Source organism: Symphodus melops (genome assembly GCF_947650265.1).
Source record: "Symphodus melops genome assembly, chromosome: 8".
In the NCBI taxonomy this organism is placed as follows: Eukaryota; Metazoa; Chordata; class Actinopteri; order Labriformes; family Labridae; genus Symphodus; species Symphodus melops.
The window spans coordinates 27,549,101-27,575,053 of record NC_136698.1 but is presented as its reverse complement, the minus strand read 5'-3'; the positions used below and the strand labels follow the sequence as shown (position 1 = coordinate 27,575,053).

The window sequence follows — 25,953 nt, the reverse complement described above, 5'->3', positions numbered from 1 at the left end:
AACACTCGTCTTACAGTTTAAAACTGCTTTATTTTCTTGAGCTCACTACATGCATCTCTGCTGCATAAATGAAAGGGAATTATTGTTGACTAACACCATTTAAAGAGATGCAGAGAGTCAGTGTTAAAAGTGTTTTCTCAAACCTTTTTAAAAAGCGATAAAAAAAACTTCACTGATAAAAAAAAAACACAGCAAACCTTTAAAATACATTTTAAAACTCAAAGATAAGATGTGATCCGTCTGATCTCGTGTAATAGGAGGGATTCTTTAGGTGACTTTAGGTGATGTAGGCCCAGTAATTCTTCCCGCCTCTCTTTAAAGGTCAAAGCTCTGCTGCGCCTGTGCATCCAAAGTTATTATTACATCACTGTTTATAGTAGGTGTGTGAATGATCAACAACCAATATTATTGGCAGAAATAGAGGGCCCAATAATCCCATGGAGGCTTGGGGCCGGCTCTGTGTCAGGGTGCACGTTTTTATCCAGCAGGTTGGACATCTCCATCCAGGACAGGTCCCACTGCACCTCCGTCACATCCTGTTTGGTCTCAGGAAGATCCACAGCTGGAAGTTCCTCTTTAGACACGGGCCAACATCTGCAGGTGCAAACCGTCTGATACCTGCACACACACACACACACACACACACAAACACAATAATCAGAGAAGAATCGATGTAACAGTGAAAGAAAGTAACAGACTGCTCGACTTTTCTGATCGGTTCTGAGACAAACCTGTGCTGACGAACGAGCCACACGGAAACAGGAATCAGCAGCAGGAGTAAAAATATGAGCACAACAGCGATCCATGACCAGGAGCCTGAGGAAAACATCAGCAAACAAGTTTAAGTGGAAGAAATCAAGAAAGTGGAAGATGACAACATCTCAGCGTGAAGACTGGATTTCTTATTTACAGCTGCGATGTCACAAAGAAACTTTTGATTTTAGCACAAAGCCCTTTAATTTAAAAGATTAAAGGATGCTAATGTCTTTTTATTCCATGCAAAGAACATCAAGCAGACATAACAATAATCCTTAATAATCTTCCATTCATCATATATTTCTGCAGAATTATTTGGTCAATTTGATTTCAAAAATATATTAAAAAAACTCCATTTTAATATTAATGACTACTATTGATCATGTTGTTTTATAAGATTCAGTTTTTACTATTAAATTAATTAAAATACATATTTATGCTCTCAGACTAAAAGTACTTAATGTTGTTAAAGTAATATATTTTTTTTTTTGAAGTAATGTCACAAACATGTCACCTCGACACGAGGTTCTCAAACTTTTTTAGACCACGGACCCCCTTTATCCAAGGACCACGTCGTTATGTTGATAAGCTTGTACTAATACTATGCAATGATCTATTGGTACAAAACTAAAGTGGGCGGGACTATTGGACAAAATAGCTAATTTTATTGGTGCAGGAGGTCTCAGTTTGTAGACGTGTTTTTTCAGCACACATTTACAACTATTTTGTAAATGATTCCACAGTTTATAGCTCCCCAAGCTACAAACCCAACATTTGTGCACCATCAGTAATAACCTGCTCACCTGGAAACTCACCTGGTCTCACATCTCAGATAATGTATACTGTATAAAACCACCATAAACCACCGACTGTTTAATAAACCACTTTTTAAAATGTATTTAACCTTTTACTGGCCACTCATTGAAATACTTTGAAATTCAAAAACTCAACCTCATAGTGTTATTCAGGGACATAACGTTAGTTACGTACTGTAACTCCAGATTCTATGAGTATAGGCGCAGCCCTCTAAGGCTATCGCTATTGGGTTTATCCCTCGCGCGCATGCGCAGCACTGAAGAGTTGTAGTCCACGCCCACCCACGATGTGGGCCCCTCCCACGGTCAACCTGCCGGTATATAACCGGAAGGGACCATGTGTTCTGTTCCCCAATAAAGAGCTTTTCTTCAGCCGTTACGGAGTCAGTGGGGCCCACCGCTTAGAGGGCTGCGCCTATACTCATAGAATCTGGAGTTACAGTACGTAACTAACGTTCTATTTCGTATAGGCTTCGCCCTCTAAGGCTATCGCTATTGGGTTAGAGGCGAAGCAGGATGTAGTCAATGCCACACTGGGTCCGGAAGGTACCACAAGCACAACAACACCCCGAACAACCATTTTCCGCCTGACAGCATCAGGGGAAAAAATGGAACATCCCACTCTTACGCAGACAGAGTGCTGAGCACTGAGTGAGACATTGAGAAAACGGGAAGCATCCCGTAGATAAAAACGCACAAAGGAGCACGGAGAGGACCACGAAGCTGCCGTGCAGATGTCGTCCACCGTCACGCCCCCGTGCAGGGCAGCCGAGGAAGCAACTCCCCTGGTGGAGTGCGCCTCAATGCCCACCGGAGGCTCAGCTCCTGAGGCGATATAAGCCTGTGTGATGGCGTCACACAGCCAGTGTGACAGCCGCTGTGTTGACAGGGGCTGTCCCACAGAATGTGCCCTGTAGTGTACAAACAGCTGCTGGAACAGCGTATGGCAGCTGTGCGCGCAACATAGCATGCCAGAGCGCGCACTGGGCACAGCAGGTGAGAGGTCGCCTGCTCCCCAGATGTATGGGGAGGGGGAAAAAAACCCCTCCAGCGTGATCACTCGCGACTTGAACTCGCTAGTGATGACTTTTGGCATGAACGCCGGGTTTGGCCGTAATACAGCTGAACTACCGTCCTCCTGGATCCTGAGGCAGGACGGAGCCACAGAGAGAGCTGACAGCTCACTGACACGTTTTGCTGACGTCAGAGCTAAGAGCAAAACCGTTTTAGCCGACAGAAAACGTAGGGGAATCTGATCCAAAGGCTCAAACGGCGCCACAATCAGTGCGCGCAGCACCAGTGCCAATCCCATTGCGGGGCCAGGCTGCGCACCACCGGCCGAAGCCTCTGTACCCCTTTTAAACACCGCTTCACCAGCGGGTGGCCAACACCGAACGGTCACCAAAACCTTCGTGGCATGATGAAACTGCAGCCGTGTATGTTTTGATAGTGCTAAATGCCAGATTTCGGTCCACTAAGAACTGGAGGAAAGAAAGCACTTGAGGCAGAGGACACGCAGTAGCGGAGAGTTCTCTCTCTCCGCACCAGCGTTGAAACGCAGCCCACTTTGCGGTGTAAGATGCCGTTGTGGAGGCAGCCCGAGCGCCTTGAATAGTGCGCACCACATCCTGAGCCAGCCCCATACTTAACAGATGTGTCCGTTCAGCGGCCAAGCCCAGAGACGCTGGCCGATGATCGGGTGGCTCGTGAGCACGCCCCCTGCCTGCGAGAGGGCATCCCCCCTCCAAGGGATTTCCCAGGGCTCGCCTGACGTCATCTGACGTAACACGGGAACCACATCGCATGCTCGCGCAGCGGGGCGATCAGGATGGCGCACAGCTTCTCCTTCCTCACTCTGTCCAGGAAGCTCGAAATCAACGGGACAGGGGGAAATGCATAAATGAACGTCCTCGGCCATAGCCGGTGCGAAAAGGCGTCCACCCCGAGAGGAGGGTCGTCCTTTGCGCTCAGGGAGAACCAAAGGGGGCACTGTGCATTTTCGCGTGCTGCGAACATGTCCACCTCTGCTCTGCCGAACCTTTCCCATAACTGGGAAACCAGGTCTGCATGAAGGGTCCAAGATCCCGGACGAGGACCCTTCCTTGACATGATGTTCGCTCCCCGGTTTAGTTCGCCGGGGACATACAGAGCACGGAGAGAAAGTAACCGTGTGCTCGCCCAGACCAGCAGCTTTCTGGCTATGCCGAGAAGCTGGGCTGACGCCCTGTTGTCTGTGTTGATCAGCACATGATGATTTTTTTAGCAGAGGGATGCGTCTGTGAAAAAACTTTTTCTCTGTATTTTTCTTTTCTTTTGTGATGCGTGACGTAGCCCTTCCCAGGGCCAAGTCCAATACAATGGATAAAGGAACGCGGAGCAGACGTCTCCGCTGCAGCCGGGGATCGATGCGTTAACAAAGAAACACCGCTGCAGACGTCTCATGTGGGGCAGGCCCAGAGGAATAACGACATGGGCCGCCGCCATCATGCCCAGCAGCCGCATGACAGTGAGATCTGTCACCGTGCTGTGTGGCTTCACTCGGCTTAATAGTCCTCTCAGCGCCTCCAACCCTCTGCTGAGGGAGCCGCGCTGACATGTCGGCCGAGTCCAACATCACCCCCAGGTACATTATGGACCGGGATGGGATGGGGGAGCTTTTCGCCCAGTTCACTATGAACCCTAAGCTCGATAGATGAGACACGAGCGCCCTCATCTGGAGGGCTGCTTCCTCTCTGGAGCGAGCCAGTAACAACAGGTCGTCCAGATAAAATAACACTCTCATCCCTGCCCGGTGAAGCGGAGCCAGAGCTGCTTCTACGCACTTGGAGAAAGTGCGCGGAGCCAGGGAATAACCGAACGGCAGACGGTTGTATTGGTACGATGTCCCCTCGAACGCGAAGCACAGGTACTGCCTGTGTTTCGGGAGGATGAAGACATGGATGTATGCGTCCTTTAGGTCTATTTCTATGTCGTAGCCCTTCCCAAGGGAATCCCCGCTGACGTCACGCAGGGACTCCCCCAGTGGGCCAATCCAATCCAGCGGATAAAGGAACGCGGAGCAGACGTTTTTCCGCTGCAGCCGGGGATCGATGCGTTAACAAAGAAACACCGCTGCAGACGTCTCATGTGGGGCAGGCCCAGAGGAATAACGACATGGGCCGCCGCCATCATGCCCAGCAGCCGCATGACAGTGAGAGCTGTCACCGTGCTGCATGGCTTCACTCGGCTTAATAATCCTCTCAGCGCCTCCATCCTCTGCTGGGAGAGCCGCGCTGACATGTCGGCCGAGTCCAACATCACCCCCAGGTACATTATGGACCGGGATGGGATGGAGGAGCTTTTCGCCCAGTTCACGATGAACCCCAAGCTCGACAGATGAGACACGAGCGCCCTCGTCTGGAGAGCTACTTCTTCTCTGGAGCGAGCCTGTAACAACAGGTCGTACAGACAAGATAACACTCTCATCCCTGCCCGGTGAAGCGGAGCCAGAGCTGCTTCTATGCACTTGGAGAAAGTGCGTGGGGCCAGGAAATAACCGGACGCGAAGCGCAGGAGCTGCCTGTGTTTCGGGAGGATGGGGACATGGAAGTAGGCGTCCTTTAGGTCGATGGACGTGAACCAGTCGTCCTGGTGAACACACTCCATATGTTGATTGTCAACATATGAAAATGGTCTGACCACAATCGATTTATTAGAAAAAGACCGGTCGAGGATGGGCCTTATCCCGCCTGTCTTCTTCCGCACGAGAGAAGTAGCGGGGTAATAACCCCGGCTCTCCTCCTCTCGCTCCCCTCTGGAGATGGCACCCTTCGTCAAGAGCTCCTGCAGCTCTGACCGAAGAGCCAGGCGTCCCTCCCCGGATGGCATGATCGTCTCCACTACCCCATTGAATCGTGGAGGGGGAGACGCAAACTGCAGGGTGTAACCCCGTTGAAGCAGTCTGTCCAGCCAGCTGTCCAGGGAACATACGTGCCGCCACACGGAGTAATGCTCCGAGAGCGGGCGTACATGTAGAGGAGGCTCCGCCCCCTGTCCATCAGCCACGTCAGCGCCCCGACCACTGCATGAGGAGCGAGCTCCCGTGCAGCCCGCAGAGGCTCACACACAGGATGGAGACGAGAGAGAAAAGTCCACACGACGCGCCGAGCCAGCGCTCGTGGGCTCATGATGGCCCCCCCCCCCCCCACCTGTCCGCCGGAGAACTCACTGAGTGAGGAACACTCCGGTGAAAAGAGGACTGAGGAGATAGCAGGTGTCTCGCGGCCGACGTCGCAGTTGGCTCATACAGCCCCGCTGGGTTTCCTTAGCACAAAAAAACGAGCTGGCTGTACGCTCATTGTGGGACTGGACCGCCAGTCTCGACATGGAATGAGCCAACAGGGACAATTTTATTAGCCGCAGCAGAGGCCTGGTAGGCACACTGGTGCGACCTGTCCGTCAGGCGCTCTGTTAACAGATCCCGGCTCGAAGGTTAGCCTCCAAAGGCGGCACCGGAGGGAACCCACGGTCCGCCACCCCCCCCACTTTTGTGATGGAAGTGTAGGTGGAGACCGGAGCCCTCAAGAGCCTCGGATCCGCCGCTGCCCCCTCCTGATAGGGGATCAAAACCGGGAACCGCGGCCACACCGGGTCTCGCCGGACCGGCCGGAGAAGCGGAAAATCCCCCGCCATCTCATCGATCGGCTCCACCTCACGTGCCACCGGCACAGTGAGGCCCCGTCGGGCTGCAGCCGTTCTAATGATTCCCGGCAGCTCCTGAAGCAGACCCCCCACCACCGGCGGGGGCCGAGAGCGGCTCCCAGCCCCCACCACCGGCGGGGGCCGAGAGCCGCCCGCAGCCTGATTCCCAGGGAAGCCTGGGCAATCTAACTCGGCTCTCTGAACGATCCGAGCGGCTCCCGGTCCCCACCGACGGCGGGGGCCGAGAGCCGCTCGCAGCCCGATTCCCAGGGAAGCCTGGGCAATCTGACTCGGCGACGGTGTCAGGTGCATCCTCCAGCCCTAGCGACAGGGAGAGGGGAGGGATGGGAACCCTGACACTGACCCACGGATGGAGTACGGTGAATCCGCAGACTCCTCTCCATGGTCCAACATGTCCATCTCCCGTTCCGTTGTGCATTCCCCCACCTGCCACACCGGCTCTGCAGCTACAGCGAAGGCTTCCGCTCTCCGCTGCAGGTCATCACGGGGAAGGCGTAGGCAGCTGCTACCCATTGCCCGTGAAGTTAAAGCCAGGCTGGCATGCTCTGGCCCAAGGCAGGCCTCACAGAGACGGTGGGAATCAGCCGGCATGATGTACCCGGTCTGACACTCTGGACACACACGGATGGAAGAGGTAGACATGGTTAATTTATGTTTCTCTTACAGGTGCTTGTTGCATACTTACTCGCTGAAGAAAAGAGGGAACACATGGTCCCTTCCGGTTATATACCGGCAGGTTGACCGTGGGAGGGGCCCACATCGTGGGTGGGCGTGGACTACAACTCTTCAGTGCTGCGCATGCGCGCGAGGGATAAACCCAATAGCGATAGCCTTAGAGGGCGAAGCCTATACGAAATAGAACAGAACTTTATTTCTGTCAGTGACATAGGGTGAGCTCTTCTGATTGGCTGAGAGAAGATCACATGCTTCTCTACCTTACTGAGGTGCAGAAGGCTGACCGTATGTAATGTTTGTGGAAATTACCAAAAAATAGTCACTTGCCCTGTAAAGGGTTAACTGGAGACCTTGGATTACCTGATTACTGTTTTACTGAGTTCAATTGTAGAATATTAAAAAGATGATAGAAACAGAACTAGACAATTCCTGCAGAAATTGTGAGGGTGGTTGCCGTGTGTGTGTGTGTGTGTGTGTGTGTGTGGGACTGTAGGGTCTGACTGTCTTGCGTTTAACTGCAGTCAGCTAACAGCTAAGGCCCGAAATATGCTCAACGTTAGATACGCAGCCGACAACGCAGGATACGCCACTTACGTACCTGGCATTGGTGGTCGCACCAAAATGCGCGAGGTACAACTACGTGTCCGCAAGTTGGTTTCCCTGGTTTCCCCGGACATTTGGCGGTTGACGTGCATATAGGAGGCGTTTTTAAAAAAAATGACGGAACAGGACACGATGTTTGAGGAGCGTTTGATGGATATGGTTCGTGATTATAACCATCTTTATGATATCCGTTTCAGGACCACACGAACGGTAGACACACCGAGCTCTATTTGGCTGCCTGCCCCCTACAGGAGGCCTCCGGTAAGACACGTATGTTACGTTAGGACTTTGCGAGTATAAGCAAAGACAACGCGAGTGACAATCAGAACGCGTACGTGTCCGTTTGGTACGAACGTTGAGCATATTTCAGGCCTAAGACAGAACTGTGTCCCTGCTGCTCCCTGATTGGTTGATGTTCAGCTTTGATCTGCCAGAACATTCCATCAATGTATTTGAATGGGCTTACCACTGCTCGCAAAACCTCAAATATCTTGAAAACTAAAAATGGTATCACCGGTCCGTTTGGACTGTGAGCGACGGCACAAATAGGCGCACGTTTTGATGTATTTTATTTTTATCCAACATTCAGACTGAGACCACAGTGGCGATTTTAAAACCTGAGTGAAAACTGTGAAATTCTGGAGGTCAGTTAGAGTGAGAGCCCAATGTGTGTGTACGTGGTGCGTGACTGTCAAACAAATGCCTCCCTTGAGAGACTGGAACATTTTATGTTTTTACTTTTTGCTTTATGAGTGAGAGGACACTCAGAGCTTTATTTTGATGTATTTTGTTTATATATGCGAGCAACAATGACTTCAGGATGGCGATTTACAAATATGTCTCTAAAACTGAACTTTTTGGCAGTTACACTCGAGGATTTGAATTTTTGCCGCTTAAACTCGATTTGCGTCGACACCGTGTGCCGGAAGTTTCCACAAAGTGATGGCGCCCATTTCATGACCGAGCCGCTCGTTTTAACGCTGTGTGAGGAGTAGCGCGCCAAAAATTGGATAAAGGAATAATAATAATATTTACAATAGTAGTAGTGTGGTTTGCCTGTGTATTCATGAGTTTTATTCCCTGGAAACAACACGATGATTTTCTCACCAGCGGAAGCTGCCGTCCCTTCTGTTGTTGTGGCGTTTCCTAAAAGACCAGAGACACGTTAATGTTACTGTCACGCTCCACAAAGCAGAAGGACGTTCAGTATGTCCAAAGTCTGACCTCGCTCGGGTCTCACTGATAACCAGCTCTCCGGACTCTCCATCCGTCCGTCTGCAGACGCACACTTATAGAAACCTTCATCCTCCTGGGTCACGTTCTCAATGGTCATCTTTATCTCCCCGCCCGAGACGGAAGACGCCGAGGCGAGGATTTCTGACCCGTTTTTAAAGAAGGTGGTTTTTACGTTGTTTCCGCTCTAGTACTGACAAATCAACGAGGCGGCGTCGCCTTTGGAGACAGGCGAGGCCGGAGTCCTGAGGATGATGGAGCCGTCTGAGGGAGGAAGAAAGCCAGCTACTTTATCATCCTTCATCATACATAGACTCTCCTAGACGAACTACGTCCCATCAGCCTCCAGATCTAAGACCAGGAAGGTCCAGAAAGTCTGCTGTGATTCAGCTCGTCCACGTGAATCGAAGCGATCGCCTCATGTTTCTCAACGTTGAATTTTTAGCACATTTTTTATTTTATTTTAAGATTTTCCTTTTGGCCTTTTGTGTCGTTATTAGAGAGATAAGACGAGACAGAATTTTAGGGAGAGAGAGGGGACAGAGGCCACAGACCCGGGACCGCCCACGTTGAGGACTAGCTTCCTTCTATGGGGCGCGTGTTAACCACCAGCGCCCCCATTTTTCACCAATTTCAAAACTTTTTTCTTCTTGCCACTGACATGTACATCCCCAAATCCACTTCCCCAACCAAAGTCTGCCTAGCAACAGCAGAGACAGAACTCTCTCTACATTGGTCCTTCATTTTTTAGGACAGGTTGAATCATGTGACTGAGTGTTTTTTAAAGATGGTCCCACATGCACTCATGATCATCTCTGACTAGATCTTTTTTTGTATGTTGAAGTGAGCTTGAGATCTGGCCTTTTTCTGCAACGACAAATTCTGTTCCCTCCTTTTCTTAGTTCTGTTTAAATAAAGTTTTCTGATGGTTAACACTCCTGTAAACTTCAGTTAAGATCAGTAAATGGACCCTCAGTCTGTAAAGACTCACAGCTCACTGCGATGCTGACTGTGTTGCTGCGGCCCTTCGCTCCCTCACACCAGTAAAGTCCGCTGGTCTCTTTGGCAGCGTTGAACACACACGTGTCAGGCTGCTCCGCACTGCTGGCTCCCCCTAGTGGTGAACAGCAGTCAGTGTAGGCGCCTCTCCTCCTCTCTGTGGGTCCTGGAGGGAAGCGTCTCAGAGTCCAGCCTGAGGAGCGAGTGAGAGAGCCGGGGCAGCGCACGGAGAAAGTCCTTCCTCTGAAGATGTGTCTGCTGCTGGGCGTCAGAGTCAAGGAGGGAGGGGCCGTGTCTGAGAGAGAGGGGGGGGGGGGGAGAAGGAGAGAGATAGAGAGAGAGGGAGAGAGAAACAAAACAAAAGCGCCTTATTAATTGAAGACATGATGAACGTTTTTGAGTTATTACAGATTTACAAACCTTTCAAGGTGCAAAGATTGAAAAAATAAAATAAAATAAATGTGAATGGACTTGTATTAACTGCAAGTAAATAAATAAATATAAGGCACTAACTTAGCAATGAAATAATAAACATTTGTTTTTGTATTTTTATTTATTTTGTTGTTTTTTTTAAAGTGACTGATGCTTCTGTGTTGCTGATGAGGAACAGTCTTTATCACATGGCCTTCATGTAAAGGGGGGGGGGGGGTTCAGCTTCCTGGGTTTATATTACAGAAACAATAAACATGTTGATATCTACTGTAGCTGTCAGCAGCAACACAGAACTTAAATCATATTCAAACTCTTACATCATAACTCTGCTTGTTGTCAAGGTCAGTGAAGGTCAGTAAAAGGTCAGTGACGCCTCTGAACCTGTAGCTGCTCACCTGACGTTATTTGCAGGTGTCGCTGCTCACCTGACGTTCTTTACAGGTGTCGCTGCTCACCTGACGTTCTTTACAGGTGTAGCTGCTCACCTGACGTTCTTTACAGGTGTAGCTGCTCACCTGACGTTCTTTACAGGTGTAGCTGCTCACCTGACGTTATTTGCAGGTGTCGCTGCTCACCTGACGTTATTTGCAGGTGTAGCTGCTCACCTGACGTTCTTTACAGGTGTAGCTGCTCACCTGTCACTCTGAGATGAAGCGGGCGGCTGAGCAGTACCACAGCGCTGACGTTCGTCTCCCTCTGCTCCGCTCGGCACTGGTAGCTGCCCTCATCCTCCCTCGTTGCCGCGGTGATGGAGTAGCTGTCACCTGAGACCAGGTGTCTGGGGCTCGGCGTGGAGGCCGGGTGCGGTTTGTGTCGGAACCACTTGAAGCTCCACGTGGCGCTGGAGTTTGAGTGGGCGGTGCAGCGCAGCAGCACGCTCTCATGGAGGTACATGTTGGAGCCCGGGGGCCACACTGACACGCCGACCTTCACGCCGACCTTCACAGACCCTGCAAGGACACCAAAACCTCTGCTGGGTCTCCGGTTTTTACAGTTACACATTTAAATGGTCAGTTCTTATAAAATATTGTAGCGATTGTAGAGCCAATCTCGGGAACTGGATGCTGCAAAGCATTATGGGTGTTTGGGACTTTGGTGTATACCATGAGTGTTTGGGGTATTGCTGTTCATGACCTCCTGCTGTTGGCAGTGTTTGTGGTTGTTGTTGTTCATGTTCTGTGTAAGTAAAAGCACCTGCTTGGGGCAGTGTGTGTAGACTGTGACCAATGCTTGTCTTTAAGTCATTCATCCATGCAGCTCACCACATTGGTGTTGGAAGTTGGATGGTGACGTTGAGAAAAACTGAGGCAGAAACCCTGGAGATCGAGCAAGCGATGAAGCAGAAAGCAACTGCCCTCCGAGAATTGGCAGGCCTGAAGAGAGAGCTTGCCGGAGAGGGAGGCGACGCTCAGCGGCTTCGTCGCCGCCTGGAGGTCGGGAGGAGCAGCGCGGCCACAGCCATGATGCCGGCAGATGATCCTCCAGAAGGCTCCTGAGCGCCGCGGCCTCCTTGCCCCCTGGGGCCGGGAGGGTGACTACAGCTGATGCCGTGATGGCTCCTGGTTACAACTTGCCGGAGATCAATGCTGCAGATCATCCTCCCCCATCGTCAATCACAAGAGGTCCGACACAACCCGTGGTGGCGCCGAAGTCCCCAGTCAAGCTGCCACGATATAACGGGACAACGCCATTGGCGCCATACCTCTCCCAAGTCCAACTAGCAGCATTGCATAGTGGCTGGAACAACGAGGTAGCTGCCACCCACCTGGCTCTGGCATTGGAAGGGAAGGCAGTTCAAGTGCTCCTTGACCTCACCCTAGCACAACAGCGAGACCTCAGCAACCTGACCACAGCTCTGCAGATGCGGTTTGGACAGCAGCGCTCCATGGATCACAGCAGAGACCAGCCGGCCAGTCGTCACCGATGGGGAGGAGTAAGCCTGGGCAACTTTGCCGCAGACGTGCAGCTGTATGCCCAACAAGGTTACCCCCACTTTGATAGAGCTGCCCAGGAGGAGCTGGCCCTGCACGCCTTCCTACGGGGGCTCACGCCTGAGAGACTGCGCCAGCATGTTCACCTGGCTATGCCTCAGTCCCTCACCGAGGCGCTGTATGAAGCCGAACGAGCTGAGAGGGTGCTCTCCACACAGCCTACGCGACCTGCTCCACGACCACTTGTCAACACGGCTGACTGTAATGAGGGGGAGGAGGAAGAGGAAGTCCACCAAGTCATGCAGCTCCAGAGAAGGTCCCCACGCTTCCGGCGGCCGCCCCGCTCAGTGAACCGCTGCTACCGGTGCGACGAGCCTGGTCACATGCAACTGTCCGGCTCCTGCCCCGAAAACCAGTTCCCCCCGAACTGGAAGCTACTGTGGAGTGGCCCAGTGAGGGGACCGCCACTCTAGCCTCCAATTCCCCTCCAAGGCAGATGTACGCTGGTGGGCTGTTGTGGCCACACAAAAGGACTGCCTGAACTGCCAACTTGATGGTCAAACCTGCTCCGCCCTGATAGACACGGGGTCAACCATTTCCTTGGTGAGATCAGGCATCCTCCCTGACACCACAGGTCCACCTTTCATAGCTTGGACCCTCACCAGCACCCAGCTGATGACGGTGACCGGAGAAAAGGCTTGCATGGAGGGGAAGAGGCTGTTGACGGTCCGGGCTGGAGACCAGGAGGTGGTGCACGAGTTCTGGCTTGCCAATATCTGGGACCCGTGTATCATCGGCCTGGACCTGCTGAGCCGCTGGGGAGCCCAAGTCGATGTGGTGAAGAGGACCGTCACCCTAGGCAAAGAGACTGTGGAGCTCCAGTCTGGGCGAAAGAGGAAGCACCAGCCAGGGGGACACCGTCGGTCAGCTGCAACCCAGCGGAGCCCGTCAGTCCAGAGGGCGGCAGCTGCCTGCCCTATCAGTGACGGAGAGGGGTGGCTCACGCTGACCGCTGAGCAGTTGAGGGAACTGCAGGAGAATGATGCCTGCACCACCCAGAAGGGACCAACCCAGCGCTCTCACACCCCGCTGGAACCTGAGATCGCTGGGGGAAAAGAAATTGACTACTTCGGCAGACGGAGGGAGCGTCTGCATGTGGGGCATGACTACACCCGCCAGGCCCAGGCAAACTCCAGTGTCCGGCAGAAGAGGGCCTATGACACCCGCTGCAAAGGACGAGCCTTTGCACCAGGGGACAAGGTGTGGATGTACTGCCCTGTCCGCAAGAAGAGACTCTCTCCAAAACTGCGCAGCAACTGGCAGGGGCCCAGTGAAGTGGTGGGCCGCTTGTCTGAGGTAATGTACCGGGTACGAATGCCTGGTAGGGGTCGCATGGTAGCGCTGCACCAAGACAGACTCTCCCCATATCACTGTCTTTCTCCACCTGCTGCTAATGAGGGAGGTGATGACAGCATTCCATGCCCTGACCCTCCACCTGGACCGGCTCCTGATGGTCCTGCACGGCAGCTGGTCTCTACAGGGTCACAAACCTCCTCTGCTGCTTGATTCATGTTATATTTGGACCAAAGCTCAGAAACGCAGATGTTTCATTTAGACCACAGGGGGGCGCTGTTTGAAAAGGTGAAAAAATGTCCCCTTTAAGATGTGACAAAAGTTATTCCTTAAAAACTTTTTTTTTTTTTTACCTAATACACTAAAATATTCAAACTGTTGATTTGTAAGATTAACCAATGCTTTCAGGGCCACACTGTCAATCTGTGCTTTGAATTTACATCGAAAGACAACACAGGACACGTTTATCAATCATGATTAAAGGTTAATAACAGCAGAGCAAAGACTTAGATCATAATATGGTTTAATGTTAAGTAGTTGAATTACATGGATCTTTGTTGTGTCACATTGAGCACAGTGGGGAATACTGGTATGAACAGAAACAAAAAACAGACAAATGCAATCAAGTAAAATGACAATAATTTTATTCACTAAAATTAGTACAACTTTCAACAGAAATTAGCTGCACTTTTTTAAATCTCATTTTTGGTATACTTAATAAAATAAGTATATTTCTGCTTCACTCTGACTGATGGGTTGAATAATATAACTGTCCCTAAAGCTGAATCTATCAACAGACTGGACAAAGATGCAGCATGTCACGGCCGTGGTTCTACTCTGACAGACGACACTGAAACTCTGTGCAGGCTGAAAGGTAGACAACTTTATTGTTCAGCGTAGATCCCTTATATACTGTTCAACAGATGTCACAAATTCCTTCCCACTTTAGATACTTCTGTACATGGTATGAAGAAACACATCTCCTTGACTCGAATGTCAAACCTCTATTTGAGGAACACTTCAACATTGTACTGTCAACTGAGGACGAACATTATACTTTTAGAATAGCTCGAAAGACATTCTTTTCTTCAAATATGGTCATAGCTTCTCCAAATAGATCGTAGTCTGCTCACAGCAAAGTCACCTCTACAAAGTGTAACCACACTGAACGTATTCACAGAAATTCGTACTATCACTGACTTTTTCCGAATCTGTAGGTTGCCATTCTCGTATTGGAGGATAAAAATTACAGTTCCCTCTGTTGGGGGACATTATAGTGTTTTTGAACATTTAATCATTTGATTTCTGCAGCTTTTACATTAATACAAAACAAGTGAACAGCTCAACAGCTCTCAGCAGTTTTCCACCCTGGAAGATGACCACATACCTGAGTATACACTATAAAAACAATGAATAATTTCATGACACAATGACGGCATGTAAAGAAAAAAGAAAAAAACAATCAACAATGAGCAAAGGCACCAAATGTAGACGGGACCATATTTAGTTAAGAGTGGACAACAGTTCAATAAATTAACTAACTGGTCACCACTAATAAATGAGTGTATGACAAGCACTGAATACACAAGACATGTTCTGTCAACAAAGCACAGATCCTTTTTAATGAGTGCAATCATATTGTTAGAGTTCAGTTAGTTACAATACTGGAGCTTTAATTCATGTTCTGTTAGTCCAAAGAAAACAGCAAGAAAGACTTGACAAAACTCAGAGATTAAGTTCAGTGACTGAATTTCCTGAAATAACATCATTAGTCTCACCCACACACCCGTGTCCACCTAGCGCTACCTGTCCGTCCTGTCTCCATGACAACGGCCACTGTTTGAACGACACGGCCCCCTGTTACTTTTTACTGCATGATTTATCTTAACCTAAAAACGGCCAAGACCAACTTTCTATCGTTTTTTTGGTTGCCAACATTTTGACTATCGGCCGTTGAGCCTTGTGATTGTTTCGTTGAAAAAAAAAAGCGCTGGTGATCTCAGCAGTGTCTTTGTCAAAAGTTGAACGATTTTCAACGTCATCGACCGCTCAAAATGCTGCCGCGAACGCCCTCTACCCGTTGAAAACAACTGAAACAAAGACGCTAGCGCTGAAAAAAAAAAGCTACGTGGACACGGGGCCTCATGTGTGCACTGCCACCTATAGTCTACAATGAGGATTTTTTTTAAAGATTTATTTTTGCCGTTTTATGCCTTTATTATAGAGGGAGGACAGTGGATAGAGTCGGAAAGGGGGAGAGAGTGGGGAGAGACATGCGGGAGATGGGCCACAGGCCGGACGCGAGCCCAGGCCGCCCGCGCGCGAGGACTGAGCCTCAACACGTGGGATCGCGCGCACCGCCGCTGCGCCACCGGTGACCCCCTACAATGAGGATTTATCCAGTAATATTTTCTTCAGTGTAAAAATCTAAGTTGTCTTTGGACAGCACAGATCTGTATCCTGATGACTGAGAGAAGTTGAGGCTCAGCTGGTTGTCAATGTTTATGGAGATTTGATGTTTGGTCAGCCAACCGGCAACTTTATCAAAGTAGCTGCTTGATGCTCGTCTCTCCAGCAAAGATTCAGCAGTCGGTGATTCTGGACTTTCTCCTTTAACTGTAAATGCAGAACAGAAAAAAATGTCTCTTTGATGTATAGCCCATTCATATTGTCAAAACTAGTTATTAAATTTGAAAAAAAAAAAAAAAAAAGTCTTACATGCTGGGATCAATAAGTCCATGCTTTTCCCGAGAAGATCCGTCCATCTCATTATCTCTTTGTTGAAATTTTCGATTTCCCAGCTGATTTTTGCATCCAAGTTTTCCTCCCTCTCGTCCTTCTTGCTCTGACCGATGCCCTTGATTTTAAATCTGTCCAGGTCACGAACTAACAACAGAACAAAACAACAGATTAACACAACAGAATACACTTTAGGTTAAAGTATATTAAAGGTTCAAGTCTCATACTGTCGTCCCTTTAAGAAGAGATTGTAGCCTCAGTAAAAGAGTTTAATTATTATTGCTTTGTCTTTTTCAGAGTTTAACATTTGTGAGATTGACAGTGGATTGGTGCAGCTTCAGTGATGCTAAATTATATATTACTATCCAATGGTGACTCAGCGAAGATCTCTTGATCTTTCACAGGGTTCACTGTGTGCTTCTTCCCTGCCGTGACTTCACTGTCACGGCAGGGAAGAAGCACACGGTGAACCCTGGACTCTTTTTTTCACTTTTTTCTCATTCCTCATCTGCACTGCTGACCTCAGAGTCAGCCTCCAGTTGGACACTTTAATGCATATTGATAGTCACCTTACTGAGCACAGGTCACTTTAATGATAATCACCCTAATCATGTCTGGTTTCATCCTACTGTTGTGTTTAGCTACATCTGTAATGGTTGACATGATCACCCTAACTAGGTCAAGTTTCACTCTATTGTCTTCAACACTTAATGCTAATCTGCTCCTCAATAGTTGGGTACTTTAATGGCAATCATCCTAATCACTCCTGGTTTCACCTTATTGTTTTGGGCACTTAATGCTAATCACTGCTCCTCTATGTGGCTGAGCCCAATTGCACTCCTGCATTGACTGTTTAACGACTGTACTCACACCTCTGGCATAAGCTCAAAGACCTCTGTACATGCACATGTAACTAGTTTCTAGAAGGTCAGCCCTTTGTTTCCAAGGCTCTCTAACTGTCTACAGGTGTCTTTTAACCACACATGTTTCTCTCTCCTAACAGGTTAGGTACATTATGCTATATAAGTTTTAAGTCTAATGCTAATGCCAACTGCACAGGTTTAACCTTTACTCTTAGTCACATAGGGGCTGCTAAATCTTGTTTGGGGGATTATTGTATAGAGAGGGGAGGGGGGGCAGCGGGTGTGTATTGTAACTAATGTCTTGTGTCCTGCCTGTCTGTATACTGCTACTGGATGCCCTGAATTTCCCTCGGGATCAATAAAGTATCTATCTATCTATCTATCTATCTATCTATCTATCTATCTATCTATCTATCTATCTATCTATCTATCTATCTATCTATCTATCTATCTATCTATCTATCTATCTATCTATCTATCTATCTATCATCTCAAAGATCCATCTTAGGTTTGGTTTTATACTCTTAGGAAGTTTTCTTTGTGTGTCCTCAATACAGGAAGTGCTATGAACACTTTGGGGAGTCCTTGGAAGGGCTGGAAAACAATGCTAAGGTAAAGAGACCAACGTTCTTCACCTGCTGCCGCCATGGCCCAGTCTGTAATGAGCTGGTGACAATGGATAGATCAATGGACCAATCAAACACCATCAACGCATATTGACTGTCTTACAGTAGGGAGATGGAAATTTAAGGCTGATCCTGGAACGTTTACATCCAAGAAGCCATACTGTACATCAGGGGTTCTCAAAACGTTTTTTAGACCCTGGACCCCTTATCAGTTTGATATTGACTCCAATAGTTAGACGGGGTTTCAATAACAATAAGGTCTACCATGGGCCGACTGGAACCTAAAGAGTCATTGGTTTAAGAGGTATTTCTGTTCTGCTATGAACAAGTTCTCGGTCTTCTTCGCTAACCAAATAAACCAATCAAATGTACTGTGTGTCAGCAGAGTATTCCTGCAGGACTGGTCCGGAATAAACTCCAGTAGTCCTCCCACTCTTAGCATGATACTCACCTTTGGACCTGGGTAAACTGCTCGTCACACCCCCTCTGACCTCAGATTGCAGCTTGAGCAGAGTTTCCCTGAAGCCCGTCAGCAGCTCCAGTTCTCTCCTTCGGTACTTTTCCTCGAAGGAGTTCTTGAGCAGCAGTTTGATCTGCCTCCTCTTGAACTTCTCCATGAGTCGCTCCAGGATGTCGCTCATGTCAGGGCGGAACAAACGACTGCCGTGGCCTGCCATCATCTCCTCTATCTTCTCAAACAGCTCTGTGACCTGACTGCTGTCGTTCTTCTTTATGTTGCTCATCACATGATACCTGTTCTCACACTTGTCCACCAACCATCGTAGAGCACTGTGCTCCTTCTCGATGTGCTCTTCGATGGATTTTTCCACCATCTTGTCTCCGTATGTGAACAGAACAATGGCGTACTTCCAGACGCTGGAAGGGAAGAGACTCATGTGTTCCTCCAGGGCGACCTTCTGAGGATGTCTGAATGTCAGGTCCAAGGGGACAACCAACAGAACGGCATGGACCCCGACTGGACTCAGTGATGTTCCTCTGACTATTTCTCTCTCTATCTCTTCAGTGACATTGGACGGCTCAAGCCACCAGCCCGGGGTGTCGATCACTGTGACCAGTCTGCCATCCACCTCGGCCTCCTCAACATTACACTGCTCATTCTGATAGGTGGGGAAGACTTCTTTGCGCAGGAGGGTGTTTCCTGTCGCACTCTTGCCGAAGGTTTTTTGACCAAGCATTAGGATCCTCAAGTCCTGCAATCTACTCGTGGAGCCTGGGGAGAAGACATTGGAGGCACATTTTATCATGTTTACCAGCCGACTTTAACTGGCAGTTTGACCAATGTATTCATTGTCCTGAAGTACCAATATAAGGGAGGTGTGAACTTTATTTAATTTTTTGTTGAATCACATGCTTTTTTAGTCCCTTTCAGCACAATGTAGAGCATGATGGTAAGAAACAAAACAACTGTGAAAATAACTCTCAGCTCCGTCCATAAGTCGAATCAACCCGAGTCATGTAACTATAGATCTACCAGAAGGTGATTATTTTTTTTGCAAAATATATATTTTTTTTTTTTGCCAGAAATGGTTCTTTACAGGAAGTAAAGAATCCTTAGCTTAAGATAGTAAACATTTGAAACACGCAATTAAAATTCTATTTTTGTATATTTACAGCTAATTTGATGGGGACATAGCAATTACATTGGACAAACCAGATGCATTGAATTGAGTGATTTAGCACATGTGCTAATTTGCAACACTTGTTCATAGGTGGCTTTTCATTAATTCAGCGACTAACTGTTTTTTATTTTTATTTTTTAATTCCAATTGAAATTATAAATCCTTTCTAACTGAAGAGTTCAGCACTGCATGTTTGTTTGTGACTGGCGCCAAAGAGGTACGAGGTTATAATTTCTTTAAATAATAAACTCGTAGCATAATTTTAGCTAATACCACTGAGTGTGCACAGCAGTGACTGATTGGATTGTCAATTGATAAGCAGGTATTTGTATCAATGTGATAAAATGTTTCCTCGATAATGATCCTTAATTAATTAAATGGTGGAAACATGAATGCATGCATCAGTAGATCGACCATCTCACATAAACTGCTTGTGTTGTTTTATTTTTTATTTGACCTCCGTGTTTCGATAATACCACACTGATGATTAAATCATACCTTCGAGGGATTTCTTCTTATCCATGACCCAATTTTGCTGCCGCCTCGCCCCTTCTTCCACTCGTCGTCTTTTCTCTACAATGGTCTTGTACATGTTCTCATCTGGGACGAAACGGTCCCAGTTGTTCGCCGCCACCGTCCCAGTGATGGTCTCCAGCATCTCTTTGACTTGAGTGCCGTCGTCTGCGTTCTTGTTATCGATGACGTGATATCTGTTCCCGCATCGTTCGACCAGCGTCTGCAGGGCCTCTCCTTCACCTTCGATGTACTCTTCGATGCTGTGAGCTCCCAGCCAGTCTCCTCTCGTGAACACCAAAATAGTGTGACTCCAGACTCCTTCCCCGAGAAGCTCCAGGTGGGTCTTCACTGCTTCTAAGTGTTTGCGGTTAAAGGACGCATCAGAGTCTATCATGAGGAGGAAGACGTGAGGCCCCGGCTGACACAGAAACACGCTAATCTTCAGCTCTTCTCTGATAGCTGCAGGAGCGTCACACTCCAGGAAGTCTTTCCACCAACCCGGCGTGTCAACGACAGTTATGTCCGTTTTGTTCACAAAACCCTGCCGGGCCACCGAGTGTGTTGTTCTCCTCCCGTCTTCTTGTCCTTTGATTCCCAAGATGGCGTTTCCTACGGAGGTTTTTCCAACACCTCTGCTTCCCAAGAGAACCATCTGGAGCTTCGGGATGGTTTTCTTCTCCTCTGTGAGACAAAACAAAACTGAACATTGAAGGTCTTTACAACCAGTTATTGAACTCATCAAACCACTAAAGGCCTGAGATCTCGATCCAATTATATGTATGTATATTTATGTGTTTGACCAGTCTTCAATTTATCAGTTCGTGAACATCTTTAGGCCCAAATTATCTTTTCAACTCAATAAGATCAAATTTTAGGTGTTCATGATTAATTGATCTGTTCAGCGAATATCTCATATTTATCGGTGCTCCTTCTTTATTTGGAAGAAAAAAACAAATCCTATTTAATTCTAAACTACAGCTTAGCTTAGCTTAGCTTAGCTTAGCGCCAATAACTTCCTAGGAACTGATCTTTCCAAACCAGTGGCGACTCCAGCTGGTTACGAGATCCGAAAAAAGAAAAACTAATTTATGTTGTAGCCTTGCTTTAAATTTCTATATTTATATATGGTCTTTTTGTGATCAAATCCCAATTAGCTACATTTTTTAGTTAGCTTGCTAGCTCTTCTAGGTCTTTGTGCTAATCTAGGCTGATCATCTGTTGGTTAAAAGTGTCATGTTCACGGTACTGGCTCGAGACTGTAAAACACAAAGTGTTTCTTTTACCTGGAATGAGTTTTTTCATTTGTTGTCTTTGTTCCTCCGTCCTCCTTCGTCTTTTCGTTGCTCGTTCAGCCACTTCCTGTTGCTTCTCTTGAATGATGTTCAGCGTCTGTTCGTCGACCTCATAGTAGCCGCCGTCGTTGTGCCACACCATCTCGTCTATCTTCTTCAGCAGCTGTGTCACCTGAGATGTGCCACGACTCTTCTTGTTGATGAACACGTGGTACCTGTTTCTGCATTTCCCCACCAACCACCGGAGGGCGTCGCCCTCCGTCTCGATGTGCTGCTCGATCGTCTTCTTCCCGAGGAAGTCCCCACATGTGAACAGCACCATGGTGTACCTCCACACTCGCTCCCCCAGGAGCTTCATGTGCTCCTCCAGGATCCTCCTCTGCTCCGCAGAGAAGGCCGTGTCGATGGGAATCACCAGCAGGAACACATGTGGGCCGGGAGGGCATTTGGACACGTTGAGTTTGAATCTCTGCTGCTCACCCTGCGGGGTCTCATTCAGGGAGAGCGAGCTGTTCCATCCCGGAGCGTCGACCACGACGAGGTGCCTGCCCTCCACCTCCTCATGCCTCACCTCGGACTGAGAGGTTCTGGTTCGTCCACATTCAAACCTGTCCTGTTTCAGGATTGTGTTTCCAGATAAGCTCTTCCCGGCCCATCTCTGTCCGATCAGGATGAGTCTGGCCTCACTTAGGGTGAAGCTCTCTTTCTCCCCTGAAAGAAAACGGAAAAATTGGATCAAATTCCAAAAACTGCAGAGGAACACATAAGCAAAATACCCTGGATGTCTTTTTATCAGCCACATTTCAGGCAGATTTAGCTCAATGTTAAGAGGCTGGAGTTAATTAAGCTAAATGATAAAAGTACATGTAAAGATTTGTTAATGGTCTGTATTACTATGACAACAGCTAGATATTTTATTATCTTTTAAATTCCATGGGAAAACATAGATTCATGTCAGTATCAGTTGTGTATCTGCATGACATGTTTTTACATCAGTGCAATCAGCTGATAAAAACACAAGAAATATGAACGCTGCATCAAAAAAATAATAGATTGAAATTCTCAAATAATCAAGTTCACGGACTTGAGAAGAATGAGCCCCACTTTGAAACCAATTGGGAACACACTGCGAATGTGTTCTTAGCTATTAGACCAGATATAATGTTCAGTTATTTTGGCCCAGAGATGTCTTGTTTTCAAAAACCTTGTGAAGCAGCTGATTTGCCTCGATGAGTCTGCATGTTGTTATGATTGATTTGATGAGAGCACTTTCTTAAAGAAAGTCAGCAGATGATACTCAGGAGGAGAAAGTAGTCAAACCAAAGTGACGGGGTTATGACACGCAGGTGCCTCTGCTGCTTTGCATGACTGGCAGAAGAAGAACGCTCACCTGCTCATGTTGCTCCTCAGGGGCTTCCCAGCAGAGTTATTTTTAAATCTATTAATCGCTTTCATCGAGAGTTGAAAGAATCACAGTCATGTGAGATCAACCAAGGCCGCAAAGATATTTTTGGAACGACCCTGACAAAAACTTCAAAGAAGTTTCGGTGGAAAAAGACTGTCACCTGTCACTGACTGACTGAAACTGGAAAACATGGTGAGTCAGTAACCAAAAAGAAAACAAACATTTTTTTTTTAAAACACTCAATACACACACACACACACACACACACACACACACACACACGTCAGTTTCAGTGTCTTCATCAACTGAAACTGGCTAGTTGCTTGGATCTCACCAACACCTCACATCGTCGCCGATAGCAAGAGAATGATACCACGTTACATTCAAAGTTAGCTGTTCCATTTTACTCTACTGTAGACTGGCACAGGAAGGAGCCCTAAAACCAGGAAGTGAGTTAGCATGTTAGCTCCATGGGTTCTGACCTCTAAAAGTCTAAATGTGGATTTTGAATGTGTTTGTGTTTAGACGCCTGAAATAAGTTCTGTGGTTAACACAAGCTGAAGAGATGTTGACGTTTTGTTAGATGAGATAAACTACGTTAGCTAAGATCCCCACTTGCTAACGAGTAGCTAACTGAGACTGAAGTGGTTGTCATGGAGACATTAAACATCATCACGCCGGGAACTCTCTCACTAATCCTCCTTACAGCCTCTAGTCATTTTTTTTCAGAGCTCTCGTAAATTTTAGGTTAATAATCTACTTATTAAGCTAACGTTTAGCTAGCTCGTTAAAACCGCTGATTAGATCAATGAAGCATGACGTCAAAATCAACCGGTCGTGGTGTAGTTGTGTAGACGATAAAAAAGCCCTGATACTATGATTCACCATGGTGATTCATAGTAAATGCAGGATGACGATAATGGAAAGGTAACAGTGTGTGTGTTACAAAAGTGCAGTTGTACTCAGATACCTTTGGGGGCCGCCAAAGTGCACAAACCAAATTCCAACATATTGTTTGCTTTAACTAACAGCTATTTAATTTCACTTGAGTAGAGTTTCAGACCTGCAGGAATTGTACTTATACTTCATTATATATCTATCAAATTAACTCTTTTCACACCTGGTTAAAATCAATGTTGATGTGTTTTCAAAATGTTAGCTTGTTGCCTTGCTATCAGAAGAGTTTTATTTTTGTTTTTGCAAACACAACTCACACACTGGCTCTTGTGTTATTAAATTGTGCTCAATGTGACTCAGGGTGTCTTCATCACAGAACCAACGGGAATTAAATCTGTTCATTAAAAGGAAGTGTTCGAGCAGAGGAGGTGCAGCAGACGTCAGTACAGGAAGCTTGTGAGTTGAGTTTACTCAAAATGCTTTTAATATCTCTTCGTGTTTACCAGCAACAGATTCTGGTCTGACTGGATTTTCTTGCCAACTAGAGGGTGTATTTTCCTTTTCTCACCACAGGATGGCAGGTTATTTATTTGTACATTGCATAATGGGGTTTGTCTATGTACAGTACTTGAAACTACTCTCCATGTGTGAATATGACATCAAAATCTACAAAAACGGATATCAATAATATAATATGTGAAAGGATTATAATACAAATTTCATGAAGTGCTTCATTTTAATTATTAATTCATTTAAACATTGATGTTATGTAACCATGATTAAGTGCATTTTGCATAATTTGTGACCTTAAAAAATCTAGTGGTTCTGCTGAAATGTGTACAGAGACTAAACAGTTAAATAAAAAAATAAAAAATGATGTATATTTTTGAGTGAATGCTTTATTATATGGAGAGGGACTGGTACTTGTTAAACATGTGAAGTCTAATATATCAACAGTATGTCGACCATTTGTATTTAAGGGAGAAGAGACACATAATGTTATACATTAAAGAACATTATTAGTTAATGTTAGTAGCCTGGCTGGCGGCGCGAGCAGTCGCAGCGGCCACTCGCTCTCCCTATAGAACGGTGTTTTCACTTTTTTTCTTACTTTCTTTCTTTCGACTTTTCCCGTTTTTCTGACTATGGAAAAACTCAATTACAGCCGCAAGTTTCTACTGGACTCAAACAGTAATGGCATTTCTGTGGATTTATTACCGGAATCCCTAAAACAACAGCTTCAAACTTTGGGATTACTTCGCGAGCCAGTTTACCCCCTGGAGAGGAGACGTAAATGCAAACGATGCGAACGAAAACAAAAGAGAGGTAAACGTGGAGGTATAAAAGCGAGGCTCGCTAAAACGCCCTACAGGACCGCTCTTCCGACTCTTTTACTGGCTAATGTAAGATCTTTGGACAATAAAATGGACCATATAGAGCTGATGAGAGCTGCGCATCGCGACGTTAGGGACGGCTGTGCGTACATATTCACGGAGACATGGCTGAACGAACACATCCCGGACTCCGCCGATCAGCTTCAACAATTCACATGCTACCGTTCGGACAGAATCCTTATTAAAGGAGGAAAGAAGAAAGGTGGTGGAGTCTGTGTCTACATCAGGGATGCTTGGTGTCGGGATGCAGCTGTGGTATGTAAACACTGTTCACCGCTGGTGGAGTTTATGATCGTAAAGTGCCGTCCTTTCTATCAACCGAGGGAGATTACAGTGACCCTGCTCGTCGCTGTGTATATCCCCCCCACTAACAACAACGCGGATAGAGTCGATGCACTTTGGGAACAACGCCATCAGTGAGCAGCAGACAGCCCACCCAGACGGATTTTTCATCATCGCGGGGGATTTTAACCACGCAAATCTCAAGACGGTTTTACCCCACTTCCACCAACACGTGAACTTCCCCACAAGAGGAGGTAACACCGTAGACATGATTTACACATCTGTTAAAGGTGCTTACAAGGCTTCACCCCGCCCCCACATTGACTACTCTGACCACATCAGTGTAATGCTAATGCCAGATTACAGACCCAGGGTTAAAGTCACCAAACCAGTTCTGAAGCAGGTATGTGTGTGGCCAGAGGGGGCTTCTGCTGCACTTCAGGACTGCTTTGAAACCACAGACTGGGAGATGTTTCAGCAGGCAGCCACCTACAACAACCACACAGACATTTGGGAGTACTCTGACACTGTTACCTCCTACATCAGCAAATGCATTGATGATGTCACCACCACCAGAACCATCACCACCCAGGCGAACCAGAAGCCATGGCTGACAGGAGAGGTATGCGGGCTACTGAGGGCCAGGAACATCGCCTTCAGAGCTGGGGATGCAGTCGGCCTGAGAACAGCGAGGGCCAACCTGTCCCGTGGCATCAGGAAAGCTAAACACAGCTACTCACTTAAAGTAACCAGCAGAGACGCGCAGAGCCTGTGGCGTGGTATCCAGACCATCACGGACTA

The 25,953-nt window shown here is 47.5% G+C and overlaps 2 protein-coding genes across 2 annotated transcripts; both read right to left on the bottom strand.

Annotated features, from left to right (window-relative positions):
• Positions 1-32: 32 nt before the first annotated feature.
• LOC306828389 (uncharacterized protein) lies at positions 33-9,854 on the bottom strand. Its single transcript, XM_079350842.1, has 5 exons — positions 9,775-9,854; positions 8,775-9,047; positions 8,658-8,696; positions 732-816; positions 33-618 (listed from the first exon to the last, which is right to left on the bottom strand). The coding sequence occupies exons 2-5, from the start codon at positions 8,881-8,883 to the stop codon at positions 393-395; spliced, it is 459 nt and encodes a 152-aa protein (XP_079206968.1). The 5' UTR covers positions 8,884-9,047; positions 9,775-9,854; the 3' UTR covers positions 33-392.
• Positions 9,855-15,732: 5,878 nt separating this feature from the next.
• LOC306828363 (GTPase IMAP family member 8-like) lies at positions 15,733-22,574 on the bottom strand. The gene is made up of 5 exons (XM_079350790.1): positions 21,166-22,574; positions 19,865-20,563; positions 18,178-18,957; positions 16,217-16,384; positions 15,733-16,114 (listed from the first exon to the last, which is right to left on the bottom strand). Exons 1-5 carry the CDS (start codon positions 21,974-21,976, stop codon positions 15,894-15,896), a joined length of 2,679 nt encoding a protein of 892 aa, XP_079206916.1. The 5' UTR covers positions 21,977-22,574; the 3' UTR covers positions 15,733-15,893.
• Positions 22,575-25,953: the final 3,379 nt, after the last annotated feature.

What these genes read in the sequence shown, in the direction of transcription:
- LOC306828389 (XM_079350842.1), bottom strand. Translation starts at nt 8,883, where the DNA reads ATGACCATTGAGAACGTGACCCAGGAGGATGAAGGTTTCTATAAGTGT. An exon ending in AGGGACGGCAGCTTCCGCTG is followed by an intron (nt 817 to 8,657) that starts GTGAGAAAATCA and finishes TGTTTTCCTCAG; the next exon opens with GCTCCTGGTCATGGATCGCT. An exon ending in TGGCTCGTTCGTCAGCACAG is followed by an intron (nt 619 to 731) that starts GTTTGTCTCAGA and finishes GTGTGTGTGCAG; the next exon opens with GTATCAGACGGTTTGCACCT.
- LOC306828363 (XM_079350790.1), bottom strand. Translation starts at nt 21,976, where the DNA reads ATGTGGCTGATAAAAAGACATCCAGGGTATTTTGCTTATGTGTTCCTC. An exon ending in AATGAAAAAACTCATTCCAG is followed by an intron (nt 20,564 to 21,165) that starts GTAAAAGAAACA and finishes TTTGTCTCACAG; the next exon opens with AGGAGAAGAAAACCATCCCG. An exon ending in CAGTTTACCCAGGTCCAAAG is followed by an intron (nt 16,385 to 18,177) that starts GTGAGTATCATG and finishes TTCTGTTGTTAG; the next exon opens with TTCGTGACCTGGACAGATTT.